At 34.6% G+C, this 27,376-nt stretch overlaps 2 protein-coding genes and 2 long non-coding RNA genes across 4 annotated transcripts; 2 read left to right on the forward strand and 2 right to left on the reverse strand.

The window, feature by feature from the left end:
• Nucleotides 1-461: 461 nt before the first annotated feature.
• Nucleotides 462-5,938, forward strand: LOC310739212 (uncharacterized protein). Its single transcript, XM_083564936.1, has 3 exons — nucleotides 462-476; nucleotides 4,157-4,639; nucleotides 5,374-5,938. The coding sequence occupies exons 2-3, from the start codon at nucleotides 4,193-4,195 to the stop codon at nucleotides 5,863-5,865; spliced, it is 939 nt and encodes a 312-aa protein (XP_083421062.1). The 5' UTR covers nucleotides 462-476; nucleotides 4,157-4,192; the 3' UTR covers nucleotides 5,866-5,938.
• Nucleotides 471-13,017, forward strand: LOC310739228. The gene is made up of 2 exons (XR_014537294.1): nucleotides 471-847; nucleotides 11,395-13,017. It is a non-coding gene; the product is annotated as an uncharacterized lncRNA (long non-coding RNA).
• Nucleotides 13,018-14,559: 1,542 nt separating this feature from the next.
• On the reverse strand, nucleotides 14,560-17,822 carry LOC310739087. Its single transcript, XR_014537235.1, has 3 exons — nucleotides 17,732-17,822; nucleotides 15,179-16,133; nucleotides 14,560-15,092 (listed from the first exon to the last, which is right to left on the reverse strand). It is a non-coding gene; the product is annotated as an uncharacterized lncRNA (long non-coding RNA).
• A 1,438-nt stretch (nucleotides 17,823-19,260) lies between these two features.
• Nucleotides 19,261-22,860, reverse strand: LOC310739086 (thy-1 membrane glycoprotein). The gene is made up of 4 exons (XM_083564703.1): nucleotides 22,715-22,860; nucleotides 22,400-22,439; nucleotides 21,601-21,966; nucleotides 19,261-19,764 (listed from the first exon to the last, which is right to left on the reverse strand). Exons 1-4 carry the CDS (start codon nucleotides 22,733-22,735, stop codon nucleotides 19,655-19,657), a joined length of 537 nt encoding a protein of 178 aa, XP_083420829.1. The 5' UTR covers nucleotides 22,736-22,860; the 3' UTR covers nucleotides 19,261-19,654.
• Nucleotides 22,861-27,376: the final 4,516 nt, after the last annotated feature.

Genomic DNA, 27,376 nt, shown 5'->3' on the forward strand with positions numbered 1-27,376 from the left:
TGATGTGGAAATGGTGAAGCAGGAAGTGGATAAGATTAGTAAGGAGAGCAACTATAGGACAAAGAGTGGGAAGTCATTTGGCCCAGATGCTTCTACATACCAGTAGAAGCATCGAGATGTTTAGGAAATGAACTTTACACAGGCTTTAATGAAAGACAGTGCCTGTAACACGGCTTGTATCTAAACAGTAGCTATAGTAGCAGTATATGGCTGTGTAAAGTCTAAAAGGCAAGTCACTGCTATAAAACCAAGCTGAACCTTTAATCTCAAGCACAGCACAGTACCAAACCCATGAAAGGAACACTCTGGAGAAATGAAAGTGAAGAGAATGAAACCTTGTCATCTATTTGCTGTAGTAGTGTTACATAACAAAACAGGAATTTCAAAATAAAACACTGTGCACACCCTCTGTATGTTTCAGTTATAATCCGCCTCTCAGTACAAAATCAGATCAGACGAGCCTTTTCTTTTCAGAGGTGAGCAATATGAACTTTGTCTTCTTACTTATTGATAATTTTGTCCTTCTATATATTATATTATATAGTATTGTCCTGTTCCTGTATAATCCTTATAAATAATTACATTAGTGCATTTTTAAGAGAGAGTTTTCATTCATTTCAATACCTTCTTTCATGCTAGTCCAAATGTTGAAGAAAATCACATTTCACTGCATTTTATTAAGCGTGGTCTTTTGTTAGATGAGTTACACTAAAACAGAATAAAATAATTAAGGTTTGTGTTAACTGCATGTGCTATGGTTGTATTGTGTGAAGTGTACAATACATTAATCAAACCAAGCTGAACTAAACGATAGATATACCTATGTAAGTGTATATACTTATTTTTAGTTTTTTATAATGACATATTGAAATGCACTTTTAATACAGTTATTTGCACAACACTCATATTTACTGTCAGCCTTGTTATTTATTTATTGAACATCTGTCAGCTGTAAATTTCTTACTTTGCAAATATATCTTCCTCTTTCTCTCTGGCCATTCACCACACTATAAGAGCTACAAGCTAATAAAATTAAAGAAATTAAAGTGAACATTTAGATTTTCTTAAACAATTGGCAAAGGTATGTAAATATTATTAGATTTATGTTTAACCTTTAAATTAATAAGAGTAAAGAAAATTTTAAACCATGGTTATGTGCATGAAACTGCTTGGTGCCCACCTAAATGTGGCATTGTTTTAATAATTAGTCTGTTTTTTAATAATTAGCTAATAAAGACACAATGATAATATTTTTTTACCTGAGCAAAATATCATGCTTTGAATTTCATACATAAATGTGAATAAATATATCTTTACTTTATCCAAACAATTACTGTTTTACCCAAGTTTAACTAGAGAGTGCTACAAGGAATTTGGGAGTTTACAGAACTGTTAGTTTGTGTAAGAAATAAAACAGGAAAAACTCTTGTCTTTCATGTATAACACCACTTATAAAATGATGTTTAATTTTAAAATTATTTTTTTTATTTTTACACTGTTTTGTTTCAGGACATCAGACATCTTATTGCATATAGAGCACATCTGTAGCTATCAGTCTTTTTTGGTGTAACATACACTTTTCTGGTTTAACATACACTGGTGCAACATACACGTTCCTGGTGTAATATACACTGGTGTAACATACACGTCCCTGGTGTAACATACACTGGTGTAACATACACTTTCCTGGTGTAACATACACTTTTCTGGTGTAACATACACTTTCCTGGTGTAACATACACTGGTGTAACATACACTTTCCTGGTGTAACATACACGTCCCTGGTGTAACATACACTGGTGTAACATACACTTTCCTGGTGTAACATACACTTTCCTTGTGTAACATACACTGGTGTAACATACACTTTCCTGGTGTAACATACACTTTCCTGGTGTAACATACACGTCCCTGGTGTAACGTATACTGGTGTAACATACACTCCCTGGTGTAACGTATACTGGTGTAACATACACTTCCCTGGTGTAACGTATACTGGTGTAACATACACTAACCTGGTGTAACGTATACTGGTGTAACACACACTTTCCTGGTGTAACATACATATGCCAGCCAAGTTAAGGTGGATGAATTATGAAATGACTTTACATAAATGAAAACTTACTGAACATTCAATAACCGTAACACATGTCCTGATCAGCTAAGAAGACGAAAGTGTAAGAAAAAGTGAAAATGTTGCCACTAAATGCAAAATCTCTCATTAACATTGACACAACCACGTATTTGTTTATTTATAGAAAATAGGGGCTGTATTTGTAGTTTAATATTTTAAAATATAATTCCAGTGCATCTATTTGTACTAAAAGTCTGAGTAAAAATGTAGTATTTATGAACATATACAAATGTTTTTAAATATTTCATACATAAATGTGAATAAATATATCTTTACTTTATCCAAACAATTACTGTTTTACCCAAGTTAAACTAGAGAGTGCTACAAGGAATTTGGGAGTTTACAGAACTGTTAGTTTGTGTAAGAAATAAAACAGGAAAAACTCTTGTCTTTCATGTATAACACCACTTATAAAATGATGTTTAATTTTAAAATTATTTTTTTTATTTTTACACTGTTTTGTTTCAGGACATCAGACATCTTATTGCATATAGAGCACATCTGTAGCTATCAGTCTTTTTTGGTGTAACATACACTTTTCTGGTTTAACATACACTGGTGCAACATACACGTTCCTGGTGTAATATACACTGGTGTAACATACACGTCCCTGGTGTAACATACACTGGTGTAACATACACTTTCCTGGTGTAACATACACTTTTCTGGTGTAACATACACTTTCCTGGTGTAACATACACTGGTGTAACATACACTTTCCTGGTGTAACATACACGTCCCTGGTGTAACATACACTGGTGTAACATACACTTTCCTGGTGTAACATACACTTTCCTTGTGTAACATACACTGGTGTAACATACACTTTCCTGGTGTAACATACACTTTCCTGGTGTAACATACACGTCCCTGGTGTAACGTATACTGGTGTAACATACAGCAAAACTTTTTTTTAGTTTTATATTTTTATTTCACTAGAAATAATAAAAAAAATACCATGGAAACCGAGGAGGTTACGAGCGTGATGTGCGTCTCACACTCGCAATCAACCACTACCACATGGGTAAGTGTTATGCGAGAAACAGAGGCAGAAGCCGAAGTCAAAGCAAACAAAGTTTATTTTGCAAAAACGCGTACTCGCAGTAACTGGGAAGTAATCCAGTGGTGCGCGGTGGGAACGCGGTCCACTAGTCCAGACCTGGATGAGAAGCAGTCTGTGTAATATCCAAAGGAGAGAGAGAGAATCGTGACATGTACAGCCAAACCATTGATAATAATGGACAGCGAGTGAGAGTGAATCGAATAATATCTCGGAACGGATTAAATCACTTTTACATTCATTCTTATGGGGAAAATCAGTTCGAACGTACGAGCAAATGGACCTACGAGCAATTTTCCAGAACGAATTATGCTCGTACAACGGGGTTCCACTGTACTTTCATGTGATGTATATTATTTATTTTTAATACCACAGTCTATAAATGACTAGTAACATCTATATATTAACAATAACTAATGTTTGTTTCTTTGCATGCTGATAAAAAATTAAGGGCAGTTTCCTGTTTACACATACAACTTCATGTGAAATGTATCATATACAGGAAATCGAAATGAAATAATTTTTTAAAACAAGTGGAAAAGAATATAAATAAAACAAAAAATTATCTTAACATTGGTTAGCTTTTGCAGTATCCACAAAGCCTTCAGATTTGATAACACTATTTTTCTGTGTAGACTTTATAAGTTCCATTATGTTATGAATCATCACTTAGTGTTCATTCAGGATGAACAGGATAATTAACATTTTCTTATTTCTTTCAAACAGTGCTGTTCATGTAGACTTGTAGGCTTTAATATACAGGCTTTATTAAAACATTTTCGGAACCAGCTAAAGAAAGTTATGATACTTTGAACTTAATAACCTTAAATTTTCCAATTGTACTTTAACTGTGTAATTTATTAAATCTAATTTAATATTAAATTAGGGCTAGGGTTAGGGTTATTATTTAATTTGTTTCTCTATACCCACTATTAATTATGTTTAACTTCTCTTTTCTCCAGTTGCAGTAATCTGAATATACTTCTGTGAGCATCGTCATGTGGGCTGAAAATGATTTGTGTCCAGAAAAGCTCCAAAGTTATGCAGAACCTACTGATGGGAAAGTGTACCGAATGTATCATGGTACATCTCGTGAGGCTGCTGCCCAAATCATTAAAACTGGCTTTAAACCGTCTGCGGGCGGCATGTTAGGGCGTGGTGTGTATCTCAGCCGTGATCTTAATAAGGCCAGTAGATACCCTTTGGAGCTCCCTGAGCACCTGAGAGTTGTTATAAGGGTGAATGTCCATGTTGGGAGAGTGAAAAGAATCGATTTTCAAGGTCACCCAATGCAGAAAACCTGGCATGATCATGGCTATGACACTGCTTGGTGTCCTCCTAACTGTGGCATGGTTCCAAGTGGTCTGGAAGAAGATTGTGTGTGGGATCCTAGCCGTATCCAGGTCATTGATATAATTCAACCAAGACAATCTCCAGTACAACAGGTAAAGAAAAAGCAGCAATTATACATAGATAAAAAGAGTGACATGCAATACTTGAAATATATGTGTGTGTTTATATATTAGGGCTGTCAATCGATTAAAATATTTAATTGTGATTAATTGCACTATTGTCATGAGTTAACTTGTGATTAATTGTAACTTAATCACACATTTATATCTGTTTTAAATTTACCATGAATGAATACTTTTCACATTTTTAATACTTTAATCAATATGGGTATGGACAATTATGGGTGCTTTATGCTAATATATGTTAATTATTAATTAAATCAAACTCAATATAGAGCATGAAGACACAATGTTCTTGTAAATGTTTTAAAGTAATTATGGTGTTTTAAATTACGTAAATCATCAGGACACCAAACTGAACTTTTGCTATGTTTCCACACGGATGGTTTTAATCGCCAGATGTGTGCATTAAAGCATTTTTTGGTGCTCGATTTGAGACTTGAAGCATCAGTAAAACAAATGTTTGGTGATTAAAATTTTTTTTGAGGTGAAGTTTATTATTTTTTTTACAAATCTGAGTAAAGAAAGGATTTCGTGAATAAATGTGTGTTGTATTGAAGGTTTTAATTGAGCCTCTTTCATATTTTAAAAATATTTTTAATAAAAACGGGCAAAAAGAAATGTTCTTTTAAACATCAAAGGTAAAAAAGATTTGATCTGTGACTTTCCCAATATTTTAGTATTCTTACATTTTATTTTTATTACAGTTTCCTGGCTTTGCATACATGAACAGCTTGTGGGCTGAAGATGATTTGGTTCCCGAAGTTCCCTGTCTCGAAAGCTGTACACAACCTGTTGATGGAAAAGTGTACATAATGTATCATGGCACCTCCCGTGAGGCTGCTGCCAAAATAATGATCAATGGCTTTAAACCTTCTGCGGGCGGCATGTTAGGGCGTGGTGTGTACCTCAGCCGTGATCTTAAAAAGGCCAGTAGATACCCTTTGGTGCTTTCTGAGAACCTGAGAGTTGTTCTAAAAGTGAGAGTTAAAGTTGGGAAAGTGAAGAAAATCGATCAACAAGGTCACTCAATGCAGAAAACCTGGCATGATTATGGCTATGACACTGCCTGGTGTCCTCCTAAATGTGGCATGGTTCCAAGTGGTCTGGAAGAAGATTGTGTGTGGGATCCAAGCCGTATCAAGGTCATTTGTATGATTCCACCAAGAAAAACATCAGGACTATTCCATGATAACTAAGTTGTTGTTTAAAATTCCAGACTATCAGTGAATATAAATGAAAAAAAAAATTAACACTGTCAAAATGATCAGAAATTAATAAAAATCTTTACTTTTTGTATTCTGTGATTGTATTTTGTAAAACTATTTTATGGCCTCGAGTAAGCAACTTAATAACAATTATTAAGTCAGAATAAAATGTTCATAGTCTAAAAGGGGTGTGCATGAAACATACAACAGGGCACAAAAAACGGGGTTTACTCAATTATAATACACATAAAAAAACTAGATTATGTGTTCTTTTAAACTATGAATGGTATTACAGTACTTTACTGTAAATGTTTTATAGTTGTTTACAGCTAATTTAACAGCAACCATCTTGCCACTAAATTAATATCATATCTACAGTAAACATTGTTGTACATTGTACAGCAGGAAATAATATCTTATGTGTATAATCTTAATGAGCCACACAGAGCTCCATAAGTTGGTGGTTTTTAGGTAAGATAAGAGACGGGTATTCAACCGAAAACTGTCAGGGTGCGAGCGAAACAGAAGGCGGAAGCTGGAGTACAGCTTGCTCGGGTTTTAAATGTGTTTAAATTTAAGTGTGAGGAGGAGAGATACACACAAGCACACACACACACACACACACACACACACACACACACGGCAGTCCTTCGGTTGAGAGAGTCCGAGGTGCGCTTTGGGAAAAGCGTAGCTGACCCGAGATGCGCGGGGAGGAGAAAAGCAGCCGGGACGGGATTGTGGAGTCCGAATGGAACGGAATAATAGAGTCCTGTGTGTAAACCGAACCACGAAAACATAGACCGCATATAAAGTCCAACACATACAATAACGAACGGGGAGTGAGTGTGAATGAGGGGTTTATGTAGGAGCGGGGTGGAGTGCTGATGAGTCCCAGGTGTGCATAGTTAAGCCTGGGGCTCCAGAGAGAGCGGAGGCATGAGAGACAGCAAGCCCCAGGTGTGCGTGGTTAAGCCTAGAGCTCTAGGGAGAGCGGAGGCATGAGAGCCACAAAAAGGGGGCGTGGCAGGTGGATCCCTGACAAAAACTGACACCCACTGTGTTTCCATTATAAGCTGTTGTAGCACTTATTTATACTTCTTTCTTTATAAATAATTGAAAAAAAATAGTGCATATGAGAGAGAGAGAGCTAAACCCAGAGCTTAAACAGATCAGTAGGACCTTGATTTGTGTTTGTCTGTGTTGTCGCTTTTCAATGTAGATGCCGTCCTATACACTTCAATGCAAATCCCTCATTTTCGGATTAGGGTTAGGGTTTGGGTTAAGGTTAGGGTTAGGGTTTGGGTTAGAGTTAGGGTTAGGGTTAGGGTTCGGGTCATCTTCGGATTTGGACGCGGCCGGGGGACAACCAACGAATCGGTCGTATGTAGTGGACATTTCGTAACATTATTATTATTTATCAAATATAGTATAAATAATCCGATACACTTATTATTATAAATAATATTTATTATAAATAATAAGTGATTAAGTGTATAGGACGGCCATCTACGTTGAAAAGCGAAGCAAAGGGGCTCCCTTCTGTGTCGGATGTCTATGCCATCTGAGGCAACGTCGATATGTGACGATGTGGGGTGAGACTGTGTTGATTTTGTTCATTTGTACATTGTCACTTCTGGTAGATATAATCTGTTGCTGAGTACCTTTACTGTGCAAATATCTGTCTTATTTTCTCTGGGCATTCCCCACACCCATTAGAGCTACAAGCTGTAGAAAATAAAGTGAAAATGTGTTTTTTTCAAGCAGTTAGCCACAGTATTTAAAAATATAAGATATTTGATCTTTTAATCGAAGAATGAGAGTGATGAAAATGTAAAACCATAGTTAAACCATAAATATGTTTTATAGTTGTTTACAGCAAATTTAACAGCAACCATCTTGCCACTAAACTAATATCATATCTACAATAAACATTGTTGTACATTGTACAGAAGAAAATAATATCTTATGTGTATAATCTTAATGAGCCACACAGAGCTCCATAAGTTGGTGGTTTTTAGGTAAGATAAGAAACGGGTATTCAACTGAAACTGTCACCCACTGTGTTTTTATTATAAGCTGTAGTGGCACTTATTTATACTTCTTTCTTTATAAATAATTGCAAAAAAATACTGCATTAGTGCATATGAGAGAGAGCGCTACACCCAAAGCTTAAACAGATCAGTAGGACCTGGATTTGTGTGTGTCTGTGTGTATTATGGCTTTGTCTAATATAAAGGGCAAAAATTAAAATTTGCATTGCTTCAAAGCTTAGCCTAACCTTTAGACTCACTTGATGCATGTACCACACCCATGAAAGCTACACGCTGAAGAAATTAAAGTGAAAATGTGTTTTTATTTAAATAAGTGCACAAAAAAATTTTGTTTTTTTTTTGTTTTTTGTTTGACTAAATATCTATTCTAATGCTCATCTGAATGTTTACATTTTAATTTTAGTTTATTTTGTGTGATGCTTTCATTGGTGTGGTACATGCGTCATGTGCATCAAAAGGTTCATCTAAGCTTTATAATCTGCATGTACTATGGTTGCATTGTATGAAGTGTACAATACATTGATATGTTAAACGGATAGTTGGCTGCTTAAACCCCACATCAAGAAACTGCCTTGATTCAGTCCCTAAGAAAGAATCTTCCACTTTTTGTTCTGCATCAACATAAAGATCAAATGTACTAGATTCTGAGTTTATTGTAATGTAGACTTAAAGCTCTTGTTCTTCATAAGGTAAAGATTGAGCCAAACAGAGCTCCAGAGGTTTGTGGTTTTTATGTATGAAAGGAAACTGGAATTCAAAGGAAAACTGACACCCTCTGTGTTTTCGGGAAAGGTGTGGTACAATTAAACAGATCAGTATCTGTTTCTAATTAACAGCAAAAATAAGATGACACATACTTTATACACATAATTAAAATAAACAGAGCAAATATCAAAGCTGATAAAGAAATAGATATTTTTTAGATATTCACTTTGCTTTATTTTCTGTTTCATTTCTTCATCCTGGGGCTTGTGCAAGAGTGTGATGAATCATAAGATAAATATTGTCAGCTTTGTCTTAAGTTGTGTAACATGATTGTGAATATGTTTATAGTTTAAAAGAGGGTGTGCTTGAAATGTACAACACGGCACTCATTAAACAGTTTACAAGATGAAAAAAGCCATCTATAAATATATTTAAATTATAATTGAAGCTAATGTCAGAGCTCTTCTGATTAAGAGAGAAATGCATTTTTTCTCAAACAAAAAAAACTTTTGGTCTTGGGTGGACCTAATGTGAGCTTTGGTTGGCATTATATTTATATTTTGGCCTGTGAGTAAACTATGAAAATGACTGTAAACCTGCAGCCCAGGAGATGGGTGGCCATACTGTGGTTGTAGGGAGGCTGAAATCTGTGTGTGTGTTGGTAGGTGGGTGTAAAGTATTTAGAACACAACATTACCCAATGATGAGGCATGGTGTTGGAATGAGGAGGTGCAGGAAAGCATAAGGAGAAAAAAGCTGTCGAAACAGAATTTGGGATCGACAGAGAGATGAGAAAAGTAGGCAGGTGTACAAGGAGATGTGGCAGCAAGTGAAGAGGGATGTAGCAAAAGCAAAGGAAAAGGCATATGAGGAGCTGTATGAGAAGTTGGACACTAAAAAAGGATTTGTCAGTCAGAGTGACTGAGCTGGGAAGTTAGAGCAATAAAGGATGCAGATGGAAGTGTGTTGACTAGTAAAGAGAGTGTGTTGAGAAGGTGGAGGGAATATTTAGAGAAGCTAATAACTGAGGAAAATGAGAGAGATAAGGTTGGGTGATTTGGAGATGGTGAAGCAGGAAGTGGATAAGTGTTAGATTTTTGTCATGCCCAAACGAAACTTAATTCTTGGAAATGTTTTCCATGCGATCTACGACGCTCTTGGTGGCTTTTCTGATCAGGGAAGAATCACTCAACACACAGATTGGCTTATTTTCTTCTTCGGTTTATTGCAGGCAACAGACAAGTATATATACATATTGGAAAGTAAGCCTGGCCCAAAGCTGTTTCCTGTTTGGATAAGAAGACATGATAGCCGGAGATGTGTGAGCCCAGATAAAGACTTACTGTATACATTACGTACTAACATTGGAAATACCCTATAAACACTGAAAAGACAACAAAGGAATTTATTTAGAGAACTAGTGTAAGAACCATCTTAACACTAACAATAAGAATAGTAAGGAGAGCAACTATTAAGAGGACAAAGAGTGGAAAGTCGTTTTTCCATGATGCTATCACATACCAGTAGAAGCATGAAGATGTTTAGGAGAGATGGCAGTGGAGTAAGTAAGTAAGTGTGAGGTAGGTATGACAGACTGGTTCAAAATGGAGGTGGGATAGCATCAAGGATCGGCTCTGAGCCCTTTTCTGTTAGCAGTGGACATAGTCTCCATGGACTATGATGTTTGCAGATAATATTTATAATAGCAGATTGAGAAGAGCCTGGAGAGGCAGAGGTAATGCGGAGAGGAACCATCTGGCTTGCTATCAGTGCTCAATTAAAAAAGCTGTATCTCTGATAGTGTGGGATTGCATTAGTGCCTGTGGAATGGGCAGCTTGCACATTTAGTGCTTAGTAATCTTCTCTCCTTATAAATATTTGCAAAAACATGGCCTTTTAGAGGATGCTTGATAAAATAGTGAAAAGTAAAATAAATAATGGTGAAAAAATGTTGAAGAAAATCACAATTTCTTTAGCCTGTCACTTTTGTAGGTGTTGTACAATTAAACAGATAAGTAAGACCTAGATTTGTGTTTGTCTGGATGTATTATGACTGTGTAAAGTCTAAAAGGCAAGTCACTGCTGTATAACCAAGCTGAACCTTTAGACTCAAGCACAGCACAGTACCACACGCATGAAAGCTACACGCTGAAGAAATGAAAGTAAAGAGAATAATTCTTGTATATTTTCTTTTGGGAATTTTTGCCTTTTTTTTTTCTTTATCTTGTCTGTAATTAGAGTGAAAATGCTGCTGTAATTATTGTTTCTTTTTTTCTGATATTTATTCTCCAAATCAGAATAAATATCAACTATTTGCTGTAGTAGTGTTACATAACAAAACAGGAATTTCAAAAAATCCCCACCCTGAACACCCTCTGTATGTTTAATTTATAATCCGCCTCTCAGTACAAACTCAGATCAGACGAGCCTTTTCTTTTCAGAGGTGAGCAATATGAACTTTGTCTTCTTACTTCTTAATAATATTGTCCTTCTATATATTATATTATATAATATTGTCCTCATCCTGTATAATCCTTATAAATAATTACACTTAATGTGCATTTTTAAGAGAGAGATTTGTTTAAATAAATACCTTCTTTCATGCTAGTCCAAATGTTGAAGGAAATCACATTTCACTGTCATTTATTAAGTGTGTTCTTTTGTTAGGTGAGTTACACTGAAACAGAATGAAAAAATTAAGGATTGTGTTAACTGCATCATTAATCAAACCTATGTAAATATATATACTTATTTGTCCTTTTAGATTGTTTATAATATGACATATTGAAATGCACTATTAATACTGTTATTTGCACAACACTCATATTTACTGTCAGCCTTGTTATTTATTTATTGTACATATGTCAGCTGTACTTTTTTTACTTTGCAAGTCTCTTATCACTCCCTCTTTCTCTCTGGCCATTCACCACACGCATGAGAGCTACAAGCTAATTCAAATAAAGAAATTAAAGTGAACATTTAGTTTTTTCAAACAATTGGCAAAGGTATGTAAATGTTATCTAAGGTATGTTAATCAATGAGAGTAAAGAAACCAAGCAGTTTATGAAACTGCTTGGTGCCCACCTTAATGTGGCATTGTTTCAATAATTGGTCTGTTTTTTTTTATAATTTTTTATAATATAGACAGTTGCACTAATCTATGTAACTTTGACTCCAGTCACTTATATGACTAAATAACAAAACTATATTTTTACCTGAGCAAAATATCATGCTTTAAATTTCATACTTGAATGTGATAAAGTAAATCTTTACTTTATCCAAACATCTACTCTTTTACCCAAGTTTAATTAGAGAGTGTTACAGGGGATTTGGGAGTTTACAGAACTTTAAGTTTGTGTAACAAATTAAATAGGAAAAACTCTTGACTTTCATTTATAACACCACTCTTAAAATGATGTTTAATTTTAATTCTATTCGATTTTATATAGCTAAATTAGAAACACAGAAATGGATTGCCGTTACAGCCCAGTAATAATATCTTATAAATAACTGTAGAAAATATGTCAAGCTCAATGAATTGAGAGAGTTTTAATTTAGTAAACACCTCTAATCCCTGCTCTTTGGCTTCTTGACTTTCCAGTTTAGTTAGTATAGTGGAATTTACTCAGCATTCAGCTATGTAAACCCTAATAAAAAGAAAAAGAAAGAAAAAATATAATCACTGCTCTGATGTGAAAGAAGACATTTATTTAACATTGATTAAATAAATTGTCATTAGCAGTGCATTTTTAGATGTAGCAAGATCTGACTTTTCAAACTTTTTAATTATGTTGTTTGCATCTAATTGCAGTAATTTGAACTCCCAGAACACCATGATGTGGGTTGAAGATGATTTGGGTCCAGGAGTTCCCTGTCTTGAAAGCTGTTCAGAACCCATTGATGGGAAAGTTTACAAAATGTATCATGGTACCTCTGCACATGCTGCTGCTCAAATCATAAGAACTGGCTTTAAGCAATCTTCGGGTGGCATGTTAGGGCGTGGTGTGTACCTCAGTCGTGATCTTGCTAAGGCCAGTAGATACCCTTTGGATCTCCCTGAGCACCAGAGAGTTGTTATAAGAGTAAGAGTTAAGGTGGGGAGAGTGAAGAAAATTGATTATCAAGGTCACTCAATGCAGAAAACCTGGCATAATCAAGGTTATGACACTGCTTGGTGTCCTCCTGGATGTGGCATGGTTCGAAGTAATCTGGAAGAAGATTGCGTGTGGGATCCAAAACGCATTGAGGTCATCGATGTAATTCGCCCAAAAACAGGAGCAGGACCATTCTATGATAGATGAACTGCTGTAGAAATTGTATAAATGTCAAAAAATGTTGACAAAAGATTATTGTGAAGCAATAAAAATTCTGCAATTTTGTTTATTAACACTTAATTCTGCTTGTCTTATCTACTATCATTAGGAATTTACAGAACAGCAGCACAGATACTTTTAATAATAAGATCAGAAATAAGAAAGCCATAGGATTATAGCCAACATAACCGATGAACAAAATACCAACAAAATGATATCAATATATCAAAATATTACGTGTATGAATTTATACAGTATACATACACACACACACACACACACACACACACACACACACACACACACACACACACACACACACGTGTCTATGCATTTGCTGCTTTCATTTAACTTCCTGTGGAAATTTCTGTGAAGCACTTCAGATGAGCTCAGCAGCAGTTAAATATGACTCATTGCTATAATACAATTGCCTATAAACCGAAACTAGGAATTTACCACATGAAATCACCCAATAAATTAAAAGAATACATTTCAATTCACTTCTCATATCTGAATATTTTTTTAATGGATGTTTTTCATGGACTGATTGATAGTGATTAAGGATATTTCTCATTGAAACATTTCTGATGTTTTTACTACATAAAAAGCAAATATTATTTGTTTCTTGCTTCTATGTAAATTGTGTAGATCAACAGCAGGATGGGGTGATGAATGAGATTCACTTTTAGCACCCTGAAACATTATTTTCCAAATTGAGCACGTCCTAGCGTGTTTTACACCTCTCATTACACAGCAGTATGCTAATGATTACAGTTTAATTCATTGATTAAGGCATGGCATTTTATTCATTTCAAATGTAATGAATATCCACAATACAAGTTCATTTTACATTTAAGTCATTTGGCAGATGCCATTATCCAGACCAACTTACAAATCATACAACTGAGCAGTTTAGGGTTAAGGGCCTTGTTCAAGGTCCCAGCAGTGGCATCCCCCTTCACCACCCCTTCTCTGTTCCTTTTATCACTTTCAGTTTAGCCGCTGAAAACTCTTTCACAAGTTGCCTCTGTTGACCTCTGTCCCATTATTAACTACTAAGCAGGGCATAGGCGGAACAGGCAAATGCTAAGGGAACCGCCAAATGGTAGGGGTGCCAAAAGAAGTGTTTTTCTTTTTTTTTTTTACTATTTTATTTTTTACCAATACTACTTTAATATTGTACATTTCAAATATTACCAAAAAAAAAAAAAAACTATCGTCACATATAAACATAACTTTTATTGCTGGCGCAGCCGCACTTCCACATAAATCAGTTACCTGATTGTGATACATTTTTACTAATAGATTATCACCATGTCAAAAAGTTTGAAGCCCTTTGGTGCCCAGGGAAGAATAAAATAAGAGAAGAAGAAGAAGAAAAACGAGACAAAGACAGAGGTAATGTGATGTAATCAATGAGATGATTATATAAGTAAACTAGATAAGGTCACTTGATTTTGGCCTAGTCTAGAAATCCTGATCTTAAAGTGTAAAATAGTGTTTTTACGCTACAGTTGGGTAGTATTTGGGGATTTATTGTATTTTTGAATTTTGAAAAATATATATTTGTAATCTATTGTAATCTTTGCATATAATTGGGCTTATTACAATTGCGACATTTGAGTCAAATTCACTTTAAATATGTACGTTTAATTCGTGGTGATGACGTTAGAAAGGACTATAGTTTAGTAGAACATTGCTGCCATCTACTGGAAATTTATAACTTTTGGAATATTACTTATATGTTGCAAGAAAGTCGATTCTTTTTTCTGCTATAATCTTTATATTATATTGGATTTATATTGGATTTATAGATTATATTGGGATTATATTGGAATTATAATTATTATTTTATTTATCAGTGTGTGTGTCTTTGTGTGTGTGGAGGGGTGTGTTTCCAAAATAATAATAATAAAAAAAAAATAAACAAGACAAAGCTATACAGTTTCTGTGTGAATTTTTGAACACAATAATTATTGGTGGAATGGGCTGTGAGGCAAGGGGCACCAGGTAAAATCTTTCCTAGGGCAGCATATTGTCCAAGGCCAGCCTTGTTACTAAGAGAAATGCTATTCTTTTAAAGCTAAATAATAAAAGACACAGAGAATTTCATAATGTTGTGTACTTTTATTTGCCACATATATGATTTCTAACAATATATATATATATATATATATATATATATATATATATATATATATATATATATATATATATATATATATATATATATACTCTAACAGTATATACATATGTATGTATTTCCTTTTTAACACATTTAACAATACAGAACATTTCAAAGCATCATTACAGACAACAGAACAACAGAATGCAATCTAAGAGAGAGACACTACAGAGCAAAACATATAACATTTTCGGATAAGAACATAGAAACCAAGAAACCAGAACTCAATTCTTGGAATTACAAATGACCTTCTCCTAAGTTCTTGTCTACTGAAATATATAGACATTATGATATAAAGCATTATGTTGTATGTTAAATAAGTCAGTTATCAGTGAGTCAAAGAGGAGAAAGAGTGTATGTTACTTCTTAGAGCATACATGCTTATTCATGAAGGCACATATGGATTCCTTACAGACCCAGCACTTCTGCACAGTGTGCATGTTCTGGGTTTGCATGCCACAGCTCTTACAAAGATTCCCTTGTGACCCACTTGCCCCTTGCCCTGATCTATTTGTTTGCTGCTTTATGAGATTCTCCAAAGAAGTCTTCAAGGCGGCATCACCACAGTATTCAATTTCTACAACCGTAACTCGTTTTGGGTCCCACACACAATCTTCCTCATAGCCAAACTCACTGGCGGGCAGCCAGGCCGTGTCATATCCATGCTGATGCCACGTGGTTTGCATGAGCTGACTCTGAATTTTCTTGACCTTTCCCACTCGCACCCTCAGCCTGAACACTACTCTATCTGTAGAAGGGCAGAATGCTGGGTAGGCCATGGCTTTGTTAATGTCTCTGCTGCAGTAGATACCAACTCCCAGTGTTCCCCCAGCTGAAGGCTTGAATCCTGAAGTTATTATAGCACTGGCATTGCTCTTGTGTGTCCCATGGAACATGGTGTAGCCATGGCTTTTTTTGGGGGTTTGGCCTGGTTGCAGCTGCTTAAAGTTTTCACAGCAGGCCTTCCATCCGCTGAACGTAATTGCCATTATTGCAGTGTAGTTTCTAAATCTGAGGACAAGCAAGTATTAAATATTGTACACAAGTGTTAATTTTGTGCATGCTGTGGAATTGTAGCTTTTATATATGAGAAAGTCTTATAGTACCACAAAATGGAACAAAATAATGGCGTGACCAGCGGTCTGTTTAAACTCTGGATGTGGATTAAATATTTTGTGTGATTAATTAGACAGTAATTAAGACACTGACTTTTTTGTGTTGACCTGCTGCCACATACATACATACATACATACATACAAACATACATACATACATACAGTTCAAAGAGGACAAAAATTCTGATATGAAAAAATTGTGTGTGCATTTTGGGGGTGTCTGTTCAGTGTACGTTGCCTGTTAGATGTTATCCCTTTATAGTGTTGCTGAAATTTGCTGCGTAGCGTCAGGTCACAGTCCTGCAGATGGCTACTAAGTTTTCTGTGTTAAGACACAGCCTCACACCATGCTTGGTGGCTTTACTTTCAGATTAATTTAAAATAAACATTCAATTTAGAACTAACATAATGACAGAAAATGCCTGAAATATTACAAAATTAATATTTAAGATTCTACACTATTGTGGGTCCCATTTTGGTGATGTTAGTAATGATAAATGCTTTGTACAAAAAGTCAGATTCTCCTTGAGCCTAATCTCATGTTCAGATTTCAGTTTTCAACAAACTTCTGAAACGTGAAGGTTGTACCAGCTCAGCTGCAGCTGTCATTAAAGCAAAATGGAGAAAACCAGACACTAAGAAATACCAGAGTATATCAATATAAAAATCCTTCTTTTTCATACAAATGTCTGCCAATAGTATAATTTACAATGAAATTAAATGGAATTAGAAAAGAATGCAAAATAGAAGTATTTTAGTAGTGCTCTCAGGCCCTACTGTAATTACATACATACAAACATTCTGTACATACCAAACATACCTACAATGGATTGCATGGAAGTGTACCATTTTTTTTACGCATTTGTTGTCCAAACAAATTTGTAAAACCTTTTACATTCAATTACAACATACAAGATTTTCATTTTAATTGTAATTTTATTTTTTAATTCTGAAGGTCTATTTAGAATATTAAATAGTTGTCATGAACTTTTGAGACGATCCCTTAATGATTCCTTCACTTTCATTTCTGATAAAAGTGAGTTTTATCGTGGGTACATAAAGGATTAATTATTTTCTCTGCCTAGAATATACACATATACACATAAACACACGTTCCTGTAAACATACACGCTTTGGTATGAGGATTATTTATTGAGAATGGAGTAGAAACATACACATACACGTACACATAAACACACGTTCCTGTAAACATACACGCTTTGGTATGAGGATTATTTATTGAGAATGGAGTAGAAACATACACATACACGTACACATAAACACACGTTCCTGTAAACATACACGCTTTGGTATGAGGATTATTTATTGAGAATAGTAGAAACACGAATATGCACCAATGTAATGAGCATTTGTTTTTGGAAAGTCTTTTTCTTCAACTGCATGTAAAATTAAAATTATGGATGAGAAGAACATATAATTGGCTGTAATTTAGTGAAAGAAGCTTGAAACAGAAAAAAAAGAGCTTACCTTGTGTTTAGTTTCGTCCCTCTGTCTAATAAACCTTCAGTTTCACTTTCTTTTCTCCAGCTGGTGATGTGTAAAGGTGTGGATTTAGCTCTGTCTGACTTTTCTAGCTGTGCTTGTTATTCTGCCTGATTTACATTCTTTTTTAATAAAAGCATTTCTTCCTGGAATAAGACACAAAATATTCCTAACAGATGGGGTTCAACTCCTTGTTAGCATTTTATTTAAAAGCAACACGCAGAAAGTAAAAGCAGCATTTGGTATAGAGATTTATTACTGTTACATATGCAAGAGCTTTAACATGCAAGGTAAACTGAAAAGCTCTATAAGGAAAAAACTAAGAAAATGTAATAAAACAACAATAAAAGTAGCTGCAATCAGTATATTTAGGGGCCAAGCACCATTTGATTACTTTAGGCTTGTAGTTTTACTTACAATGTTTTGACCGCCAAATCGAGTGTAGTTTTCTGACTGTGAAGATGATGTGAGCAAAACATGCCAGTCACCTGTATGTATGATGTAAGCATTTTAGCATGTAATTGCAATTTTTGACCAGTATGTGCTGGCTGAAATTTGTTGCATTGCCTTGGATCAGGGGTCACCAACATGGTGCCAGCGAGGACCACATGAGTCGCCCGTGGGCCTTTTCTAAAAATCATTAACATGATCAGTGTCTTCACATAGATGAATATCATTAATTATTAATAATAACATATAATAAAAGGTAAATTGAGCAAATTTGTTATTTCAGATCAAACTGAAAACTGAGTGTATTAAACTGGTAGCCCTTCACATTAATCGGTACCCAAGAAGTAGCTCTCAGTTTCAAAAAGGTTGGTGACCCCTGCCTTAGATCATGGTCCTAAAGATGGCTACCAAGTGTATATATTTGGACAAAATATCTAGATACAGGATGTAGATTGAGTAGTAAAGATACTCAAATACTACTCAAAAAATACAAAATAGCAGAACATCTAAATTGCATAGAAAAGGTTAAACCAGCCTCGACTCGAACTCAAATCCTTGCTTACCACACACTTAGTTACCATAAACATATTTCCTCATTTGACAAGATTGTGGCAATAGTGTTGGCAGAGCTTTCTTTAAACTGTCCCCAGTCAGTGTGCAAAACTTTCCAACTTATTTCAAAACATACTTACAAGAAGTAGAAGATGTTGTAGACTAACAACAGGGTCTTTAAACATTCAGTACTTGGCCCAATAATAATAATAATAATAATAATAATAATAATAATAATAATAATAATAATAATAATAATAATAATAATAATAATATTTATTATTATTATTATAATTATCATCATCATAATCCTCATCATTATTAAATAAGAAAAAATACTAAACATTATAACACATAATCAATAATAATCAAAGCATTAATAATTAGTAATTGCTTTTTTAGCATGCCGAACAGTGAATTTAAAATACAAAAACAACAGGTGGCCTCTAAACATTCTGTATAACAGATATAATAATATCAGGCTTTAAATTGTAACGTATAATAAACGCAAATTCAAATAGCATAGCCAGAGTACATAAACCATTTCATTTGAACAAATACACTTACAGTATGGTAAAGATCATACATGTTATAACCTATGTAATATGTTTTACTTATCCTGTAACTTTAACCAGAAATTTGTTTTAAATGCACCACATAAATGCTGCTACAAATAAAATTAGATCTGAACACCACGAACAAAATCATTTAACTCAGCAGCATTGAGAAGCATCAAACGTGACAAAAGACACCATCATAGAGGCAGCTATTGGCACTGTATATATCTAAAATAGTGCTGTATGATTACAGAAAGTATAATAACATAGCCTTGTTTTTATATCTTTCTCCCAGGTTTTCATCACTGATATGACACTGACACACTGCCAGGGGGAAACCAAATGCTGTTTAAAGGGCCTCCAGCACCTGAATAATACAAAAAAAAGGAAGCAGTAGACTCAGCAGCCAGGGGTAACTCTGAAGAAACACACTGATCGCTGAGCAGGGCTGCAGGGCATCTAGAAGGTAAAAGGAGGGAACACTTTTTCAGAAAGTATGCGGTCTATTTTTTTTAACACAAATTTTCACATGCATTAGATGTTTCACATGTACAAACATTCAGTGCAAACAATAAATAAAATAAGTCAAGTCCAAAATATCAGTGATATTCACAAAAAGCCACTGATCAGAATTTAGCAAGAATTAGAGCCCGCCCCCACATTTGGAACGGCCCTCTTAACAATGCAAGGGACATATTTTTAACATTTAATTTAAATATATATCTTTTACTTTACTTCATTATTTGATTTAAAAAAAAGCTGTCTTACAAACCAAAATTTTCCTTAGTTATTAACAGAGTTTGAGGCACCGATAGTTGATTGCTCGAACGATCGGCTATCGGCAAAAAATAAATAAAGATAGTTTTTCCGGCTTTCAGTCTGCTGTATTTGCTAGAGCGGCCTCTAGAGGCAAATCACTGAGCGCTCTGCCTGGAGAGTGCTATATTATATTTATTATTAATAATTTATTAATTATTTAATTATATGTATGAATAAATATATTCATATTTATTACTTTAAACACATTTTCATGATTTAGCACTGTTTTATTTATTTATTTATTTATTTATTTATTTATTTATTTTTAAATAAAGTTCAGTACTATTTACATGGAGTGCTCTTTGTTTTTTATCCAGTATCCATTTTGTTTAGGTTAAATAATCAGTTATTGGCAAGTACGATCCAACCTAGCGATCTTTATCAGTTAAATCCACTATTGGTCGACCTCTAGTTATTAACATAGCCTTATTTTTTATTAGATTCACCCTCCAACCATATGCAGATGCATAAGCAAGTAAATGCTTTTTTAATAGGCTATATATAGCTCCTAAAAAGTATTTAAATATGCTTAACAAAATAATACACTAATTTTGCATTAGGAGGCATAATACATATATTTAAAATCATAATAAAATCTATACAATAATACTGGTAGTCCCTTTGGCCCATGTAATTTATTGACTGCACCGGCCCCCTAATAAAAAAAGAAAGAATTATGTGGCTCACAGAAAAAAGCTTGGGGACCCCTGGATTAAACAAATAGATAATGTTGCTTGATATGGGATATCTTATTTTTTTTTTTTTTGCATGTTTAAGCCTTGTGGTTAAACTTGCAGACAGCTTTTTACTGAAAGAACAGTCAGTGTTGTTTCATTCATTTGATAAGTAGTTGATATTACAAATCTCAGTAAGCCATTTGTTTAATTCTTGCTCATTTTCTGAACAATGATTATTTAAATTGATTAATTAAAAACTTCTTTGATGACATTATTTCACAGTAAATGTTTGTCACTGTTCTGTCAGCCTGTCAATGCAAATATGGAGGCACACAAGCTGGCTATTAAATATAATTGGTATAGACTTGGTATTAAATGTATGGATCTGAACCCTGCATGACCCTGCACACATCCACATAGGGGCTCACTGACTGGTTTGATATGGATGAAAGTCATATCCTATGCTATGGCCTACAGTCACCAGATCTCAACCAAACTGAACAACTACTGGAAATTTTGGAGCGACATTTTAAACAATGTTCCCCTGATCAAAATATCAACTAAAAAAACAGACTGAAAGACTTAATAAAAAATGTATGCCGAAATCTGTTATAGCTCATACTGTAACACACATATTCTATAAATATGTTATAGCTTAGGTCATATTTTATAGCTTATAAGCAATTTACTTTTCTTGAGGTTTATCATTCTTCTCAGCTATACAATAACAGAACATACATACATTATAAAAGAACATAAATACATTCACAGTTCACTTTGACATTAAGTAGTTGCTTACCCATGTCAACAAACAGTCTCTTGTCTTCCTGGCTCACTTTGCACATAAATGTTGTGTTCTCTGTAATGGTGAAGCGCATCATGGTCAGTTTGAACCCATACGGTTCCAATTCTTCCACATAAGTGTTATGACGAAAGCTGGGCTCAGGCATCGTCCCTGACACATTGGTGTTAATGATGATCTCTCTTTTGCCCTTGGACATGGAGAACTCAAACTCAGTGTGGTAATTTGGTTTAGGCCGCAGTGGGCAGGTCACTCTCAGATCATTATCCTCCTCCTGACACACGGTCATTTTGTCGTCACCATTGTCATCGTCGTCGTCGTCGTCGTCATTATTATCATCCGAAAGAATAGAGCTCATTAAAACTGAAAAGCAAAAATCACAGCTCAGGATGAGGTTTTTAGATTCAAGCAACAATCAAAGCAAGGTTTTGTTAATCCAGTTGCAAACTCGTTAGAATCACTTTCATTTATAAACTGTTTATATTCTGCTTTTACATTCTATAGATTATTTATATCTTTCTTTATTTTATGCATTTTACTTTAAATTGCATAATGTATGATTTACATTTGTCCATTATTAAAAACAGAAGCTAAAATTATATTCTTAAAATAATAATAACAATTATTTACAATTATGTACAAAATTGTTTTACATTATTATTGAGAGTATTATTAATGACAAATTATGATTATTATGATTATTATGATTATTATTTTATTATTATAATGCTTTTATATTTCAGGAAGCATCTGAGACATTAATAAAGCTTTTAAAGCGTAATTAGGAGCCTCTTACCTGACCAAGTAACACTCCATACAAGCAAGTTTGTAGTTAGCTGTATATTTAATAAAAATGAGAACCAAACCAATAGAAAAAGAATTTGAAAAGGAGAAATGAAAGCATAAGCACAACACTGGTTAGAAACAATTATACGTTTTCAAGCAAATATACAGTCAAATATTTACATGTGCATTAAGGCCATAACGTCCATACATATGCCACAATTCTATGCATAATTACCAGCTCATGTGGTTTATATCTATTTGGTACAAAACCAGTCTAATGTGCAGTCTAATCTATTCACAGAGAAATATATTTGGCATGCCAAACCTGTCCTTTCAGCAGTCTCATCTTTCCAGCTTTCCTCCAAGGGCACCGTGCTCTGAATAGACAGGGAAAGAGGGCTACAGATTCATGTAAGAGCTGTGTTTTGCAGCAGATCTCAGATCAGTCTGGCACTTTCTGTGCTGCAGTGCTGCAGTACAGAAATTGACACACCCACCCAGCTCTGCAGTGGACCAAACCAACACACCAGCACGGGGGGGGGGGAATAAAGAGGGAAATAAAAATTGGGAGGTTCAAACACCAAGTTATGTGAGGACAAGTATCCAGATTCCATATATTAAAAGAATTTATTTTTAAACAGTGAAAATTTCCCTTAAAATGGTTGTATTGTGAATTAAACAGTAAAGCAATAAATAATGAAATACAAAGAAATAAAAAATAATCTAAGTATTGAAACTTTTTCAATTATTTTCCATTCTACACATAGTACTGTTCAAATATTTTATGCAACCTACAATATATAGACAAAAGTTTGTTGACACCTGAACATAAGATTTATATGCGCTCTTAGAACATCCCGTTCCATGTGTTATTATAATAGCTTTCACTCTTCTGGGAAGATATTCCACTAGATTTTGGAGTGTGGTTGTGTAGATTTATGCTCATTCAGCTACAAGGGCATTAGTAGTCAGGTACTGATTTAAGGTCAGAAAGTCTGGGGTGCAGTCAGTGTTTCAATTCTCAAAGGCATTCAATAGGGTTGAGGTCTCTATAGCATGCCACTCAAGAACCTCCACGCCAACCCATATAAACCATATATTCCAGTGGTGGGGTGTCAGAGCCAGCAAGGCCTTCTCTGCTGGTCTAAACACTATCAGAAGCACTGACCTACAATTACAACCTAAATTCTAACATTTGTTTCATGATATTGTATCAATTTATTTCCTTTATTTCGTAGCGTTTCTCTTGGCTACACTGCTTCCAGTACATGTATGTGGATGTTGGGTTTTTTGTCCAATCAGATTTCAGCTTCTATGTGCTGCCATGTCAATCTAATCTGCCCAGGGCTGTCAAAGTCAGTTCTGCTGGCCTTTATATCTTAGACTATATTATTAATAAGTCTGTTACTTTAACCAATTAGATTTAAAATTTCAGCTAGCTGGCCCAGAATAGCATCAGCATGTTTCCATCCTCTGATTGGTTGGTCAGAGGGAAACTGTTACAGCCAAGTTCGGCTAACAAAACATCTGTAGCGATCTGCACACATTAATACATCTGAGTTAGACTTTGTTTTTTGCCTACGGATTAAGAGAAATTGATTTGGCCTCGGATATACTTAAAAATTTATTTTAAAGAAAAGCTAGACATTGTGAGAAGAGGTCGGCCAACCCCAAAGCTAGCTAGCTTGTCTCAGCCCGGGAAAAAAATTGTTCACCACTACCAGACCAGTGAATACGAGCGGTACCACTGCATTAAAGCCTCTGAGGAGCGGTGCAAATTATGAGTCTGCATTTCTGGTGAGTAGGTTGTACTGTTTTATTTACATGTTTAATGTTTTCGTCATGTTATTAGACAAATATGTATTCTGAACTGCTCCAGATGATGTTGGTGGCACATTTGTGGTTGTAGTGTTTGGAGTCTTACCTGGGTTTCTTGCTTTTGTAAAATGGTATTCACCTTCCATATACAAAATTCATCTTTCTCTGTAATGCCATGCTTTGTCATATTGTGTTTTTGTATAGTATTGATGTTTTTTATAGTTGCGATGTGATAGTGATGGTATTAAGTGGTGGATTAAGTCGGGTAAGTCCCCACTGAAGGCCCAGGTACCAAATGCACGGCTCACCAGTGTTATCTTCAAAGTGCTCAGTTTGTGCACAGGGATATAGTCATGCTGGAACTGGTTTGAGTCTACAATTGTGTGCCTCCAACTTTGGTGTAACAGTTAGGGGAAGAAGTATAAATGGCCGGAAAAGGTTTTCGAATTATATTGCCCATAAAGTGTAGATAGATATTCAGAGGGAATTTTATTTAGCTTTATTTAAAAATATAAGTCAGAAATTAGTGGGATTGTTTCAAATGAATATATGTTTTGCCTTCCATTGTTGTTAGTGGCGCTACTTAAAATTGAATGCTAAAACATCCTATATCAGGGTCCCAAACTACAGCCAACCGCCTTATTTGGAACGGCCCTCTAAACAACGAGAAAGAAATATTTTGAAAATGTAATTTTAAATACATGTTTTACTCATATTTTATCAGTATTTGATAATAAAGCCTGGCTTGCAAACAAACATTTCCCTTAGCTATTGATAGAGGTCGAGGTACAGATAGTTGATTGCTGGAACTATCGGCTATCGGCAAAAAATAAATAAAGATAGCTTTTCTGGCATCCGGCTGTCATTACAAGGGCGGCCTCTAGAGGCGAATCACTGATGCTACGTGATATTTGTTTTTAGACGTGAGATGCATGGAGAGCAATATATTTATAGTGATTATTTATATTGTATTAATTATAATTATTCATTTATATAATTATAATATAAATGTCTATATTCCTGTTTGTCATTTAGTACATTTTTATGATTTAATAAATGTATTTATTTATTTAATTTTTTTTTTTTTTACGTTATTTGTTACATTTCCACAGTTACATACAGTGTGACGATTGTTTGTTTTTTAATCCAGTATCCATTTGAAAAAACTATCGGTTATCGACAAGCACGGTCCAGCCTGTCTATCGGTATCGGTAAAATCGGTCGACCTCTAGTTATTAACGTAGCCTAATTGTTTGTTAGATTCACCCACCAGCAATATGCATATGCATAAAGTAATTAAATGTTTTGATATTAATAGCAATGATTATTAAAAAAATTATTATAATTATATTAATAATGCTCTTTTAATAAAACGAATAATAATAGCAATAATAAACTAATAAACAATAATAATAAATTAATCTAGCATTAGGAGGCATAATAAATATATTTATCTTCTACAGTTTGGTGGTAGAACAAAATGTTGGAAAAGCTATTTTTAGGAAATTATAAATAAAAAACATTTAATCTGAAATACATAGTGTTATTTATTTATTTGCTCATTTATATAATATACAAGGTGGTATCAAAAAGTTTCAAGACTAGTTTTGTAACAAGCGAACAAATGGCAGCACAAATCTGCACGCACAGTCACAGGGAGCACTGACCTTTGTAAGTCAGTGTCCTGAAGACATCGTCCTGTGTACATCAGAAACTGTGCAACTGGTGCTATTCTGACCATGTGCGAGTTTCTGAAACGGAAACAACATGGCTCCTGTGAACTACTGGTCCTGTGAACAGCTTTATTCATTTACAGTTGTCATATACAGTAACATATGTTTCACTGTTTGCTCTTAACAAATGTCTAAAGGTTGATTATTTTGTCTTTTTATGGAACCAAATGCTATACCACCTCCAGTGATCAAACACACACACACACACACACACACACACACACACACACACACACACACACACACACACACACACACACACACACACACACAATGGAACAATGAAGCAGGGTTGATGCTGATTTCCTTCTTGCCCAGTATGTATTCCCTGTAGCTTATCAGAGACAGCAATAAAAGTTTAATTGAAATAACTCCAGAATTGCTCTCTTTGAACTAATATATTGCAGTGCACTTTTCTGACATGTCCGTCAGGGCCGCTGGTTAAAAATGTGTATGTGCTATACAGCCAGAGGTGTACTTATTTAATATAAATAAACTAGATTATTTATTCCTCCATCCTTTTCCCCAAAAATGCTTTTAGAGGAGAAACTAAAAGTGAAATTACTAATCACTATCAATCAAAGTAAAAAAAAAAAAAAGTAAGCTTCAATAAATAATTATTTTCAGTAAAATGACTTTCTATTTTGGTATTTAGAGGAAATTGGCATGAAGCCAGAAGAGCAAAACACTTTTAAAAAACATGAATGTTCTCCGTCTTTGTATATTTTATTTGTGTGTGTGTGTGTGTGTGTGTGTGTGTGTGTGTGTGTGTGTGTGTGTGTGTGTGTGTGTGTGTGTGTGTGTGTGTGATAGTTGTGTGATAGCATATCATTCTTATTACACCACAAATGAAAGCTTGTGTCTACCACATTTCTCAAACTTAATAGCTTCATTGTCACGATGTTGATGATTGTCACGATGATCCATTACTGAATGCAAGGCATTCATGGTTTTTAGCTCAAACCATGAGCTCACAGCTATAAGCCGAACTGGGTAAAATCCTAGAATGGGTGTCTGTTAGAAATATGAATGCGCTTCAAATTAATTTAGTCTTGTATTATTCTTTAATAATGTTCAAATCTAAATCTTATGTTGCCCGATGGGGAAATATTCAGCTTCAGATATGTCTAAAAAGGCTCTGTTTTTTTTTTCTTTTTTTTAAAAGACACAGGCACATAGTGGGTAAATTAATTCTGCAGGTTTATTTTGAATTGTTAATTTCCCCTCGTGTGATGGTAATGACAGGGGTGGATTTGCCAAGAAGCATTTTGCACTTGAAAGGATTCTGAAATAAGGCCTGTCAATGCACATACAATGTTGTGGGGAGATACAAACTGTTGCCTTGTCTCATTAAATTAAATCAAACTACAGTATATTTCATTTATAGTGCCTGGATCATTATGGATTCATCAATTATTCATTTAAGTAAATTATGT

The sequence above is a fragment of the Silurus aristotelis genome (genome assembly GCF_946808225.1).
Source record: "Silurus aristotelis genome assembly, chromosome: 16".
Taxonomy (NCBI): domain Eukaryota; kingdom Metazoa; phylum Chordata; class Actinopteri; order Siluriformes; family Siluridae; genus Silurus; species Silurus aristotelis.

Bases quoted from the DNA above. Each gene is read 5' to 3' on its own strand.
- LOC310739212 (XM_083564936.1), top strand. From the start codon at position 4,193: ATGTGGGCTGAAAATGATTTGTGTCCAGAAAAGCTCCAAAGTTATGCA. The intron at 4,640-5,373 runs GTAAAGAAAAAG...TTTTTATTACAG, and splicing joins GACAATCTCCAGTACAACAG to TTTCCTGGCTTTGCATACAT.
- LOC310739086 (XM_083564703.1), bottom strand. From the start codon at position 22,735: ATGAGACTGCTGAAAGGACAG. The intron at 22,440-22,714 runs GTTTGGCATGCC...TTAAATATACAG, and splicing joins TGAGACTGCTGAAAGGACAG to CTAACTACAAACTTGCTTGT. The intron at 21,967-22,399 runs GTAAGAGGCTCC...TTTGCTTTTCAG, and splicing joins ATGGAGTGTTACTTGGTCAG to TTTTAATGAGCTCTATTCTT.